The 14,514-nt window shown below is 34.7% G+C and overlaps 1 protein-coding gene across 1 annotated transcript; it reads right to left on the bottom strand.

The window, feature by feature from the left end:
- Positions 1 to 8,652: 8,652 nt before the first annotated feature.
- LOC121975561 (polyadenylate-binding protein RBP45-like) lies at positions 8,653 to 14,335 on the bottom strand. Its single transcript, XM_042527279.1, has 7 exons — positions 13,749 to 14,335; positions 12,442 to 12,919; positions 10,465 to 10,520; positions 10,259 to 10,389; positions 10,067 to 10,163; positions 9,833 to 9,985; positions 8,653 to 8,893 (listed from the first exon to the last, which is right to left on the bottom strand). Exons 1-7 carry the CDS (start codon positions 14,127 to 14,129, stop codon positions 8,888 to 8,890), a joined length of 1,302 nt encoding a protein of 433 aa, XP_042383213.1. The 5' UTR covers positions 14,130 to 14,335; the 3' UTR covers positions 8,653 to 8,887.
- Positions 14,336 to 14,514: the final 179 nt, after the last annotated feature.

Here is a 14,514-nt window from a genome sequence, read left to right as displayed (position 1 = left end):
GTAGGAAAGAACCTATTTTGGGTTTCAAAATCATGTTTAGGATAACTGTATTTCTGGACTTAGGGCTTTCAAAAAGAAAATTAATTGTTTAAATTCTTTAAGAGACTTTGTCTAGAAGTGGTTGATGTTCCAATAACCAAAAAGTCCTAGTGTCTCGCCACAGCCTGAAAGTTAATTACTGAATTGAATGTTTAATTGACTTACTGTAAAGCATTTAACTAATGCTTTAATTTTTTTAAAAAAAATATTTAAAGTTTTTATGAACTAGTGATCAAAATACAAATTTTTTGCTTTTACCAAAAATTTAACTTTTTGTGAAATTTTTTCTGTTCAACCCTTGCTATTTTTTTTAAAGTTTTTTTTATAAAATTAAAATTTTTGAAACTTAATTTTTCATATCTTTTTGTTTTCCCTTAAGAGTTTTTAGACTTTCCAAGTAATATATTTAACGTACCCTAATTTTAATGTGATTAAAAGGGAGAGTAGTAAAGATTAAGTCTAGGGAGAGGGTAGTACAATAATAATTTTTAATTTTTGTACTTGCAATTTTTTTTGCAAAAATTATAACTGTTATTTTGTTTATGGTTTACCCTAACTTAACTTGAGTTTACTCACATCAAAAAGGGAGAGATTGTAGGTACCCCAAGGTAGTTTTGATGTGATTAATCAAGTCAGATTATGTTCTGTTGGTATTTAACCCCTATGTCTAAGTGTACAAGAACTTAGGAGCACAGGAAGTCGAGCGAAAAACACAACTAGCGAGAAGGACGACATGGAAGAGAGCCGACGGACTTGGTGCATCTAAGGGACGAGGTGCTGCGGAAGAGTACACAGGCGGACGAGAAAGAGGTGTGCGGTGTTTCCCAGGGACGAGAAGTCGGAGTGGAAGATTGCTCAAGAAAGGCAGAAGTTAAGTTCGAGTGATCCCTATTCCTGATGGTCGAGATCACCCAAGCGAGCGGAGCCGAAGTGGAAGACCTGGACCAGTGTGAGCGGAACTGGAGCATAAGACTCAGACCAAGGCGAGTGGAAACGGAGCGGAAGACTAGGACCGAAAAATCAACAAAAGCTGATTTTTCGGTCCGAGGTGCCTTGAGCTGATCCAAGGCGCCTGGACCTGGTCCAGGCGCCCGGGCTCCGGGCGTCTGGAACCTTTCCAGGCACCCAGAGCATAAAATTATCCAGAACACGACGTGGCATGTTCCGTTGTGACAGGGATAAAAGTTTATCCCCTCCCAAGCACTTGGAATCCTTCCAGGTGCTCCGACCAATGCCACTGGTCCCAATGGTTCAGAACAATACTTGTAAACACTTTTAGTTTATTGTACTATTTGTTTGTAAGTCATCAACGCTGTAAGAGGCTTCTCCGCCTGAAGGAGACTGTTTACTGAGCTTTCAACTTCCTTGGATTAACAACCTCCCCGGTTGTAACCAAGTAACCCCTTCGTGCCTCTACTCTTAGTTTACTTCTTTTTCAGTCTTTTTTTTGTTTATGCATGTGTTAGTTTAATTAAGCTGCAAAAGTTCAAGGAAGGTTCGTTTAATTTTCCAAGGCTATTCACCCCCTTCTAGCTGCCCGCCAAGGGTCCAACAGGTTTTGTGAAAATATCAGCTAAATTTGAGTTGGACTCAAAATAGTTAAATATAATGTCACCCTTAGTTACATGATTCCTTACAAAGTGATGTTTAACTTCTATGTTAGTCCTGGAGTGGTGTATTGGATTCTTAGTTAGAATTATTGGACTTATGTTATCAATTGAAATTTTTATATTTTTGTATTCTAACTGGTAATTTTTTAAGGTATGCATCATCCATAGCAGTTGAGATGCACATTCTCCCATGACTATGTATTCTGCTTCAGTAGTGGATAGAGCAGCACAGTGTTGTTTTCTGCTGGACCAGCTTACTAGGCACTGACCTAGAAATTGGCAACTTCAACTTGTACTTTTTCTATCTAACTTACATCCAACATAATCTAAGTTAGAGTATCCAACTAAGTTAAATGTGCTAGTCATAGGGTACCAAAGTCCTACACTTAGGGTCCCCTTAATGTACCTTAGTATTCTTTTTTACATTGCCTAAATACGATTCTTTGACATAAGATTAGTATCTGGCACACATACCTGCTATAAATAAAATATCAGATCGACTTGCAGTTAGGTATAGTAGACTTCTTATTGCACTTCCTTCTAAGTCAGAGTCAATTTTAACATTATTGTCATTGGAGTACTTATATTTTTAGAATTTTTCATTCCAAAATTTTTAATTAATTCCTTAGCATATTTAGTTTGAAATATATGAATTCCTTCTTTTGTTTGTTTTATTTGTAAATCTAAGAAGAAATTGAGTTCTCCTACTAGACTCATTTCGAATTTATTTTCCATTAATTTGATAAACTCTTTTAAGAATTTTGTATTCGTTGAACCAAATATTATGTCATCTACGTAAATTTGAGTGATAAAAATATCATTTTCTAAGGTTTTAACAAATAGGGTTTGATCTATTTGGCCTTGGTTAAATCCCTTAGATATTAGATATGTTGATAGTTGTTCATACCAAACCCTAGATGCTTGTTTTAGTCCATATAAAGCCTTCTTTAAGCTAAGAACATGGTTTGGGTGGTCTAGGTCTTCAAATCCTGAGGGTTGATTTACATAAACCTCTTTTTTGATGAACTCATTCAGGAATACAGATTTTACATCCATTTGGTATAACTTAAATCCTTTATGTGCTGCATAGTCTAGCAACATCCTTATAGCTTCAAGTCTGGCTATAGGTGTATAGGTTTCATCATAATCTAACCCTTCTATTTGGTTGAACTCCTCAGTTACTAGTCTAACCTTATTTCTTACTATTTCACCTTTATTATCTAGTTTATTTCTGAATACCCACTTAGAGTCAATTATAGATTTATTTATGGGTTTACGTACTAGCTCCCAGACTTGATTTCTCTCAAATTTAGCTAACTCCTCTTGCATTACGATTACCCAATCTGGGTCAGATAGGGCTTCCTCTATTGTTTTGGGTTCTATTTTAGAAATAAGAGCTATTTGGCTTAGATTTCTATAGGATGATCTAGTTTGTACTTCTAGGGTTGGGTCACCCAAAATTTGATTAGATGGGTGGTTGGATTTTATCCTAGATGGTCAACACTTGGTTCTTCTGATTCACTAAGTTTAGGTCTACATTTATTATCTTTTCATCATCTATTTTTCTTATATTTTGATGATTACTTTCATTGATTAAATTAGGTAAGTTATTTTCTTCATTAAAAATGATGTTAGTTGTTTCTTCAAATTTTGGATATTTTTGTTATAGACTCTTCTATAGGCTCTACTAGTTATGAAGTACCCTAAAAATATGCCAGTTGTAGATTTTGATGTAAATTTACTTAAATAATTTTTAGTGTTTAATATGTGCACTTTAGATCCAAAGACTTTTAGATAATTTAGATTATGTATTTTGTTATAGTATATTTCATAAGGGGTTTTATTGTAAAATTTATTAATCAATATCCCGTTTTGAATATTACATGTTGTATTTATTGCTTCAGCCTAAAATTGATTGCTTAGGTTATATTCATTTAACATGGTTCTAGCAACTTCTTGTAACGTTCTATTTTTTTCGTTCTACTAGTCCATTTTGTTGGGGAGTTCTAAGGCATGAGAATTCTTGTTATATCCATTAATTTTACAAAATTCAATAAATTTATAATTTTCGAATTCCCCTCCATGATCACTTCTAATTCTTTTAATTTTAATATTTTTTTCATTTTCTATTAACTTGTAAAAATTATTAAATATTTCAAAAGTTTCATCTTTGGTTTTTAGAAAATTTACCCAAGTAAATCTTGAGTAATCATCAATTATAACTAAGCAGTATTAGTTTCTGTTTAGTGGCTTGGCTCTGTGTGAATCAAATAGATCTAAATGTAGGAGCTCAAGTATTGAGTTGGTTCGGTTTAGGTTTGTTGGTTTGTGAGTTGACTTAGTTTGCTTACCTTATTGGCAAGTATTGCAAACTGAATTTTCTACGTTTTTTAGTTAGGGTAAATCTCTAACTAGGTCATTTTGACTCATTTTTTAAATGAGTCTAGTGTGAGTGTAACCTAGTCTTCTGTGTCACAACTTAGTCTTCTCTTGTTGTGTCAAAAGATAATTTAGTGAGGAGGTTGGTAGGTTAATTGTGTAAACATTATTTTTCCTAATTCCCTTAAGTGTAACTTCCAAGTATTCAACATTTCTAATTACGCACTCAGAGTTGGAAAAGGTAACTAGATAACCAGAGTCACACAGTTAACTTATGCTAAGTAAGTTAAAGTTAAATTTATCAACTAATAGGACTTTTTGTAATAAAATTGGAACTCAGTTCGATACCTGTTCCGATTACTTTAAGTTTTTCGTCGTTGTCGAACGCAACTGACCCTAAGTTCTTGAGTTTTAGCTTAGTGAACTTCAATCTGTCTCCAATCATGTGTCTGGAGCATCCACTATCCAACATCCATTAGTCCAAACTATTATGTTTCTATACATAAAGTATTTGATTTGGATCCAATTTTGATGGATTAAAAGATAGTTTGATTGAATTTAGCTCCCTTAATTTTTCATTTCACACAGTCTAGATTATCAATCATGTTATACCTATGAGTAATTATGAGTTAATAATAATTTTTTAAAAGTTGATTTGATTTGAGTTTGGTTTAAATTAAGTTTAATTTTATTAGATTTAAGTAAGTTTAATTTAGTTTGATTTTATTTAAGTTTAATTAATTTTAATTAAGTTTAATTTTATTAAGTTTAAGTAAGTTTAATTTAGTTTAATTTTAATTTAATTTTATTAGATTTAAGTAAGTTTAATTTAGTTTAATTTTAATTAAATTTTAATTAAGTTTAATTTTATTAAGTTTAAGTAGGTTTAATTTAGTTTAATTTTATTTAAGTTTAATTTTAATAAGTTTATTAAGTTGTCAAGTAATTTAAATTTAGATCCATCTTACCCTTTTTTTAGATTTTCAATCAGGGGGGCATTATAGGTTTTTATGAGATGATTAATTTTATCTTTATTTTAGATTAAAATCTAGGGATTGTTTCACATTTGAGTTAAACTAAGGTTTAGCAGTTAGTTAATTAAATATCCATTTCAATAATTGACTTTTAGGCTGTGGTGAGGCAATATACCTTCTTGGGTATTGGATCATCAACTACTTCTAGACAAAACCTTTTAACGAAATTGAATATTTAATTTCCTTTATAAAAATCCTAGGTCTAACTAGTCATGTGTGAACCAAGCCTAAGTCCTTATCTACCATAATCTAAATATGAATAATAGAGAGCAGTAGAACATACATCAATCAAATTTATCTAACTGCACAACTACCATATCTTGCTCCACCTACGCAACATCTTTCTCCATGTTAGTTTGTGGTGTTTTCTTTCCTTCTTCCTGAGTACATTGTAGCATAACCTTATCAACAAATACGATATCTCTGCTGATCACCACCTTGGTTTCCTTATGATCCCAAAAGTTGAAGCCTCTAACTCCTTTCGAATATCTCAGAAAAATGACTACTTTGACTTTACATTCAGCTTTGATCTTTCCTCACTAAATATATGCATATAGGTTAGACATTCAAAAACTCGAACATGAGAGTAATCTATTAGATTTCCTATCTATACTTCTAATACTTTACTTTCTAGTTCTGTCCTTGGTGATATATTAATGAGATAACATGTCATGTTAATTGATTCTGCCCAAATATTCTTTGCTAGCCATGCATTCAGCCTGAGAGATCTTGCCTTCTCAATGATTGTTCTGTTCAACTTTTCAATCGCCCCGTTTTGCTAAGGTGTCCTGTGAACCGAGACATGCCTCATTATCTCATGTTACTCATAAAATTCCTGAAACTTTGAATCTGTGTACTCAATCCCATTACTTTCTAGTTCTGTCCTTGGTGATATATTAATGAGATAACATGTCATGTTAACTGATTCTGCCCAAATATTGCATTCAGTCTGAGAGATCTTGCCTTCTCAATGATTGTTCTGTTCAACTTTTCAATCGCCCCGTTTTGCTAAGGTGTCCTGTGAACGGAGACATGCCTCATTATCTCATGTTACTCACAAAATTCCTGAAACTTTGAATCTGTGTACTCAATCCCATTGTCCAATCTAAAGCATTTGATCTTCCTTCCGGTCTAGTTCTCCGCTTCAATTTTCCCACAGTTTAAACTTTACAAAAGTTTCTGACTTGTGACACATAGACTATACCCAGACCTTTCATAAGTAATCATCAGTAAAACTCACAAAATATAAGTGTCCTCCACGTGTACTACACTAGTTGGTTCTTAGAGATCCGTATGTACGTAGTCCAGAATTCCCTCCATCTTATTTGTTACCGTTTGAATTGTATTTTGCTTTGTTACCTAAGAACACAGAATTTACAGAATTCAAGCTTATACGTCTTGACACCCTTCAACAGATCTCTCTTATAAAGTTCTAAAATTCCACGTTCACTCATATGCCTTAACCACATATGCCACAAGACAATACTGTCTGATTTAGATTCCACCAAGGCAACTTCACCTACAACTGTAGTCCCTATCAACTTATAGATGTTCCCTACTAACTTTTATCCTTTTATTACTGTCAGAGCTCTTTTGCTGACTTTTATCACTCCACTCACTGATTTGTAACTTCAACCAATACCATCTAGTGTGCCTAGCGAGATCAAATTTTTCCCTAACTCTAGTATATATTTGACATCACATAGAGTTTTGATCACACCATCAAACATCTTGATTCTAACGTTCCCTATGACGATAACTCTACATGACGCATCGTTTCCCATCAACACTGAATCAGAATCCACTATCCTATAGGTGTCAAACCATTCCTTGTTTTGAGTCATGTGATATAAACATACCGTGTTTAAAATCCATGTATCTGTCAGTTGCTCCGAATTCAACATAACTGATAGCATATCTCTATCACTGCTCTCTGAATTTTTTTCTTCAACTATGTTTGCAGACTTTGCCGAACTATCTTTGTTCTCTGCAATATATTTCTTTATCTCTGAACAATCTCTCTTTATATGACCTTTGCTTTCACACTTGTAGCACGTGATCATCTTCTTCCTTCTCAACTTAAAACGAGCCTTGTTGTCGTTACTAGATCAATGTCGAGATTTGCTCCTACCATGTACTTGATTGCTATTTACCACAAGTCCTCTCTGAGAAACTTCATCGCTTGTTTTCTTCCTTTGGTGAAAATCTAACAACGCACCTCTGATTTCCTCCAATTTGAGAGTTTTCTTACCCCACATCAAAGTAGTAACCAAATTCTCGTATGTAGGAGGTAGAGAATTTAACAACATCAGCGTCTTATCTTCATCTTCAATCTTCACATCAACTCGTTTTAAATCGCTCACAATCTGGTTGAATTCGTTGATGTGCTAGTTCAAATCGATTTTTTCTATCATCTTTAGCCCCGCTTGTTTGTCAATGACTTTGACATATATCGACTTTCCAACTTTTGCCAAACTATCACCGGTAACTCCTTGTTTATGACATGATACATTACATCATCCGTAAGACAAAATCTAATTGTTGTCACTGCCTTCGCTTGAAGTTTTTTCCAATCCGATCTCTCTATGCTTTCCGGTTTTCTTTCTCCTAGCACCTTCACTTTGCCTTGTTGCACCAAGTCCTTGACTTTTCTCTGCCATAATTCGAAATTCTCAATTATGTCAAACTTCACCATATCAAACTTCATAAAAATCATCCTTGACATGTTAAAAAAATCTGCTAAAATCTCTCTCCGATACTAATTATTGAATAAGATGTGAGGGCAACACCTCTCAACCTCTAACGTGGAACAAGAGGAAGAGAGAAAGAGATCATGCAAAATAACGAGATAAAGACGCAAAAGAAAAAGCAAACAAGAGGAAAAAAAAGATGAAGAAGAAAAAGAAAAGTTACATTGTTTCAACGACGCGCCTATTCCACAAAATCGGTCAAAGTTCTATTTAAATTCTCTCTGTACAATTGAATCATATCCAATAATTTTCATCATTCAATAGGTTAAAAATAATTCTTATAAATAATGCCTACACCCAAATCTAAAAAAATTATAACATATTTCTGTTATAAAAACCATAACAAAACTCAAAAACATATAACAAAATTCTATAAAAAAAATCTTAATAAAATTTTCTTTCATACCAGCTTTCATATTTATCTTCATTTAAATATGAACCGCCCAATAATAATTTTATAATATCGTTCGTATTCATCTTCATTCAAATATGACCACCCATATTAAAATCTTTGAAGCGAAACAATTGATCAGCCACGTGGCCATCGCATGAAATGTGCTCAGTTTATGTAGAAGACCGACTGAAAGAATCCTAAACTTGCTCATCAGTTTTCAAAGAACATATATACTCGGTCCTTGCAAAACTAGTCCTGTTATATTAGCTAAAATTATATCAAATCTACAGTTAATCCAGCAACAAAGCAAACTCAAACCATGAGTGCAAGTTGCAAAAAATAACCATCCCCCCTCCCACCCGTTAATTGAAGTTAAAAACCATAATCAACAATTAAACAAGAATGAAGAGATAAAATATACCATTAGTGGATCAAAAACAGACGAATGGCAGCAAGCAATTAAGTTTAGATAAGCATGTCAACAGTACATAAATAACAGTAGCACACAGAGGATAATCTCTGACAACACAATCTGTCAAAACTGGTCTGAACTGCCAGTACACTAAGTATGAGTCTCAGCAAAATACACACCGGGCAAACTGACAGAGGAATTGCCCAACACCCACATATCCCAGCGAAAGAGAAGTTGGATAGCTGATGTTTCCGTTTCAGATGATACACTCAAGCCTGCAAAATCAAGACAATGAATTAATATGTACACATGGAACATTGTAATTGTACAACCATGTCGAATCAATATGTAAATATAGACTTCTATGACACAATATTTGATATCAGCAAAGCATCCAGTACACTATGCAATGACTGTCCCCAAGGCATGTATTTTCCTTGTCTACACTATAAAATTCAAACTTGATAGCGACAAGGCAGAGAGCACCAGGTTCAGCCATGTTATTGTTTGCATGGTAGAACACGACCAGTTATTTTTGCATCTACCCAGAAATTTATCTATTTTGGATTTAAGTTTTTATCACTTTGATATTCTACTATGAACTACTTGGACAATGCAATGCGGTACCTCTAGTTCCAGCATGCTGCAGTTAATTTCAAAAATAAGACGCTGTTACGTATGCAAACTTTTAGGTTAGCCAGTAGAAAATTGATGTGAACGCCAGAGATTACTGGATGAGACAAAAAACTTTAATATCCAATATGTAGAGCAAATTCTCCAAGATGCGTGTTATACAAAAAATGACTGCAATCAAGTATGTGACAAAAGTGCAGTGGATCTTTTGATTTTTGTTTAAAGTCTGGAATAACAAATACAGAAAAAAAGAATACAAGAAAGAGAGATTCTTAATTGATCCTAAATCCAAGAAAATATACCTCGACACTTATGGACCTGAACACAATGAAAAGAGAATCGTACATTGGTATCAAAGAACAAATATCAAATTTAATATGACAGGAACCATAAAAATTCCATCAGTATGATCACCAATAATATCATGCATCTGAAAATTACTGACAGTGTCAGATCCATAATCATTGCCTATGTTATTGTCTAGGTCATTCATATTTAAACTATTACATTGCAAGATAATAATGGTTAGGATTCTAACTTATTCTTAACGAGATTGAGATAACATTATCAACAGCTTTTACCTGAGGTGGCTGCTGCTGCTGCTGAAAGTTTCCATATCCAGGATATCCTGTGTAAGCAAATGTATTAGGATCTTGAGCAGCATATCCATAGGCACTGTAGCCTTGGTTGTACCCATAATAGCTTCCATTCCATTGGCTGGAATCCTGTTGTGGCTGATAACCAATAAAATAGACAAATGAATGAATAAATGGTAAAATAAATCAGCAACTTTTTAGAACATAGCAATGTTCAACCTGTTTATTTGTTGGACTACGACCCCAAGAGAGCCGAATGCTTTGACCACCTAACTGGATCCCATTAAGCATCCTCAAAGCTTCCTCAGCACTAGCTCTGATAAAAATCAATTTACAAATTACTATACAAGAAATAGCGTGGTAATTTACATTGTTACCTACTTAATTTTCCAAGTCCAATGAGGAGCTCACCTATTAGCAAATTGAACAAAACCACAACGCTTGCCTGCAGGTATTTTAACATAGACTATTTCACCATATTGGCCAAATGTATGCCTCAAATGATCATCGGTGACATTTGGGTCCAACCCGCCAACAAATAACTACAAGCCAAATGACACATATGAGTATTCTAAGGCTTTACAGCTCATCATATGTAAAGCTGAGCAAATACCCACAGTGGTATTATTAGGATCATTCTCAGAGTCAGCACTCTGTGGAGTTTGGTAGGAAGCTGCAAATAAAAATAGAACTTTCTGAATAGAGCTAAATAATCTCATAAGACAATGATCATTATATTTTATCATTCATGATGTTTGTAGTCATAACCATGATCAGCATGGTTTCAAATTTCATTTCATGCCAATTGGCAAAAGCAAAAATTTTATTCAGCACACCTACTGGCACGCATAAAGGCATGACACTGATTGGTAATAGCTATATGCATCCAAGCTTGCATTATGATTAAATTTTACAAATTGCAAATGACAAATATAAGGAGATTTTTACCTTTAAATAAAAAACTTTTTTGAAAAAATGGATTCATTTGTTTTACTTTCTGAATGTGCAATTAATCTTCTATTTGTAGGTTTCCTTTTAATTGCTACGTCATACATTTCTAGCGATTGATATAGTATGATTTAAATAAATATTAATAGAGGCAAGATTCCTAATTACACACTTTTCTTAAGAAAATAAGAATAATTCTAGTTGACGCACTGAAAGTGGATAGAGTACGAGACCAATAGGTTTAAATAGATCGACAGAAGATTTTATCTTCAACCATTTCTATGCTACAAAACACTGTATCACTAGTAGATTCATCCAACCATTATATATCCACCAAGTGTGTTACCATAAGCAAAAATCTCTCTCTCTCTCTCTCTCTCTCTCACACACACACACACACACACACAACAAAAACAGATTCTGACCTCAAAGATACCAAACAGGACGACAAGAAGTGTATTGGTTACAATATTAAATAATTATTTAACATAAAGTTGAAACAAATCTACTGAAACAAAAATAATAATTTAGATAATGAAAATTCAAGCCGCCATGTTAAGCAACAGAGGAAGCATGTAAGAGGGTCTGCTGAACTAAAACAATCAGATTTTTTAACTGTAGATATTTTTTCAGATCAAAACAACTGCTATGAAGTGAAAGGAAATTAGTCAATAATAATTATAGACTTCAGTAGGAACATAAGATTGAAAATGATGCCAGCAATGTAAACTGGAATCAAGTCATCTTCTCCAGACATTAGAGAGAGGTCATTTGGAGAAAACACAACTTGCATTTAGGAGCAATAGCAAAGGCATGATAATGAAACATAAAACCAAAAAAAGACTAGAGTAATAACTTAACAAATGCTAGTAAAGACTTGAGGGATCACAATCAAGAAGGCCAAGAGTAACAAATTTAGGACCCTCAAAGAACAATAATGACAACCTAAAACATGTTAATCCTTTCAAAATAGAATTAAAAACCTCTGCAATATTCAATAGATGGTATAAAAACAAAGCTGGTAGATGCAAAGAATGAAGACCAAAAGAATAGGCTTGATCAACATGATGATTATAGCAGTAATAAATTTGACTGATAGATGCCAAATGCATGAAACTGAGAGAATTAAAATACAGGGGCAAGTAGGTGACAGTGAGTTGATATAAAAAATAGCTTGCGATGATTAAATAGAAATAAAAACAAATTGTAGCAATAAAGCCACAAGAAAGGACTAGACACATTATGACAATATCAAAACACTGACCTAACTGGGGCCACCACTATAGTAGATATGCATCTCAGCTGAAGCCAATTCCATGTCCTATAACAAGGAAGTATGGAATCCTGCTTTGAGACAATACGAGTTTCTATAAGAGCACTTTGTTAAATAATATTTTTAATTACCCAATTTCACAAAGGATATGCTCTTGAAGAAAACTTGTAAAAAGAAAGCAATGGCCTTGACACCTAGGTTCAACTTGAAGTTAATACCAAAAATCTAAGGTTGTCTTATTTCACTATCTATCAAATACACATTTGATGTCAGCATTCAACCAATAAATCAAGAGGGATTTCAAATCCAGTAGCAGGATGAGGCTGCTAGGTAAATACAAAATTGAACTTCAGAAACTAATATGACCACATACCATTTGTAGAGAACTGCTGTTGGGTTACCAGACTCTTCTTATTGGCAGCTGGACCAATTCTCATGGCTCTGGTAGAGCAGTAAACACCATTCATCTCTGTCATGGCTCTTGCTTGTTCATTTGGATCACCAAATTTAACAAACCCATAACCCTTGGTGCGCCCAGTCAGTCTATCAGTAACAACTCGGGCACCCTTGACTGATTGGTATTGGTTCTTGAATGTCTCTTGCAGCATATAATCAGTGACATCTGCAGCCAAATCCCCAACAAAAATTGTATAATCTACACCATCACCATGTTTCTCACCTGCTCCACTTGATGCCCAATTCAGTTTGAAAACTTGTTCTGAGTTAGGCATCACTTGACCGTTGTACATCTGAATAACTCGATCTGCAGCAGCACGAGATATAAACTCAATGAAACCATAACCCTCAGACTGCCCTGTCTGCTTATTGCGGATTACTTTAACTGAAATAACCTGGAATGTTAGAAACATGGAATCAGAAAAGAAAACTAAATTAATACACACCATAATGTAGCATGCACCATTGCACCCATACCAAAACAAGTAAAACTGATACTTCAGTAATTTTTCATTAAATTTCAGAAACAATTATTGGCAAATTCATTTCTAAAAAAACTAAGATAGCTAACTAGTTACCACAATACTGTAAATAAGAAAGAAAGATCTGATTGCTACTCTATGCCCTATACAACATTCAGCTTGCCAAATTAGCCCATTCAATAAACAGCACTTGTATTCATCTTGGATATTATAGTTCAGGATTCCATGTTACTTCTAGTTGTGTGTTGTTCATTAAATATCAAAATCATTAGTCTCTGTGTCAAAAGTGACTACTTGGCAATATATGAATATTTTAAAAGCATTAGTTAACTGCACTACTTTGCAATTTACCTAATACAAAAGAGGGAATCAATCAAATCAGAACATCATAAAAAGAAAGGATAACAACCCGATTGTGAAAAAAAAAATTATATTCAGTTAACTCGCTATTCATCAAAGAAATCTCAATTTTTCTACAATTGTAAATTTAATCAATCATAAGAAAATGTTAATCTCCGATGGAAAACTTAACCACGTCCATTATTAATGGTACTGCTTCATTGGCAACTAAAATCTGTGCTTGCGCAAGATACTTATTTCTAAAAGTAGTGACACAGACACAGTCATATTAATTTGGCTATAAAGATTCTACCAGCACATAAGACCATTAGTCCAGAACAACACAATCAAATAAATTAAGAAAAAAGTTAGCATAGAAAAAGAAAGGAAATGAAACAGAGACCTCTCCAGTCTGAACAAAGCAACTGTAGAGATAGTTCTCGTCCATCCAGTACTGCAATTCACCGATCCAAAGCGTCCGGATCTCATCAGCCGATGAAGGCTGGGGTGCCAATGCTTGGGCCGGGCCTGGACCTGACGCTGCTTGATACTGCATCTGGGGCGGTGGAACCGGTGCTGGGGCCTGATACTGAGGCTGGGGGACTGGCGGAGGCACCTGGGAAGGCTGTTGGTTCCACATGGGCGGCGCCGGGCCAGCCTGGTAGTACTGCGCTTGAGGAGGCGGCGGCGGCATCATCATCCACTGCTGTGGAGGTTGCTGCTGCTCCATCGGAGGCGGTGCCATTGATTGGGGCTGAACCATTCCACCACCCGTCTGCATCATTGTCGAGCTAAGGAAACGATCAACGACCTCGAAGCCTCTCGTTTCAATCGGGCGACGATGGAAACAAATCGATCACTAGATCACCAACGCGCTTTCGATTCTATAGACGAATAATTCTTTAACAAGATCCGGAGGTGATAAGATGGAGGGACGGGTCGGTGAGAACCCTAACCCTAGAAATGATGGGATAAGAGGCCGTGGAAAACCAGAAGCGGAGAAGATTTTATACTTCGAGAACATTCATAAAACAGGCGGCTTGTTCTTCTACTTGCATTTCCATACACGTTGTTTTACCCTAGCTATGATATCCTACGTGCTATAAATGTTCGCTAAAATAAGAGGTACATTGTCGGGTAGAAATCAGATAAGCAATTTTTTAGAGAGA

Source organism: Zingiber officinale, chromosome 4B (assembly GCF_018446385.1).
Source record: "Zingiber officinale cultivar Zhangliang chromosome 4B, Zo_v1.1, whole genome shotgun sequence".
NCBI lineage: Eukaryota > Viridiplantae > Streptophyta > Magnoliopsida > Zingiberales > Zingiberaceae > Zingiber > Zingiber officinale.
Note: the sequence above shows the minus strand (reverse complement) of the source record. Positions and strands in the feature narration are given on the sequence as shown.

What these genes read in the sequence shown, in the direction of transcription:
- LOC121975561 (XM_042527279.1), bottom strand. Translation starts at nt 14,129, where the DNA reads ATGATGCAGACGGGTGGTGGAATGGTTCAGCCCCAATCAATGGCACCG. An exon ending in GCTTTGTTCAGACTGGAGAG is followed by an intron (nt 12,920 to 13,748) that starts GTCTCTGTTTCA and finishes CTAACATTCCAG; the next exon opens with GTTATTTCAGTTAAAGTAAT. An exon ending in ATGATCCTAATAATACCACT is followed by an intron (nt 10,390 to 10,464) that starts GTGGGTATTTGC and finishes TTTGGCTTGTAG; the next exon opens with TTATTTGTTGGCGGGTTGGA.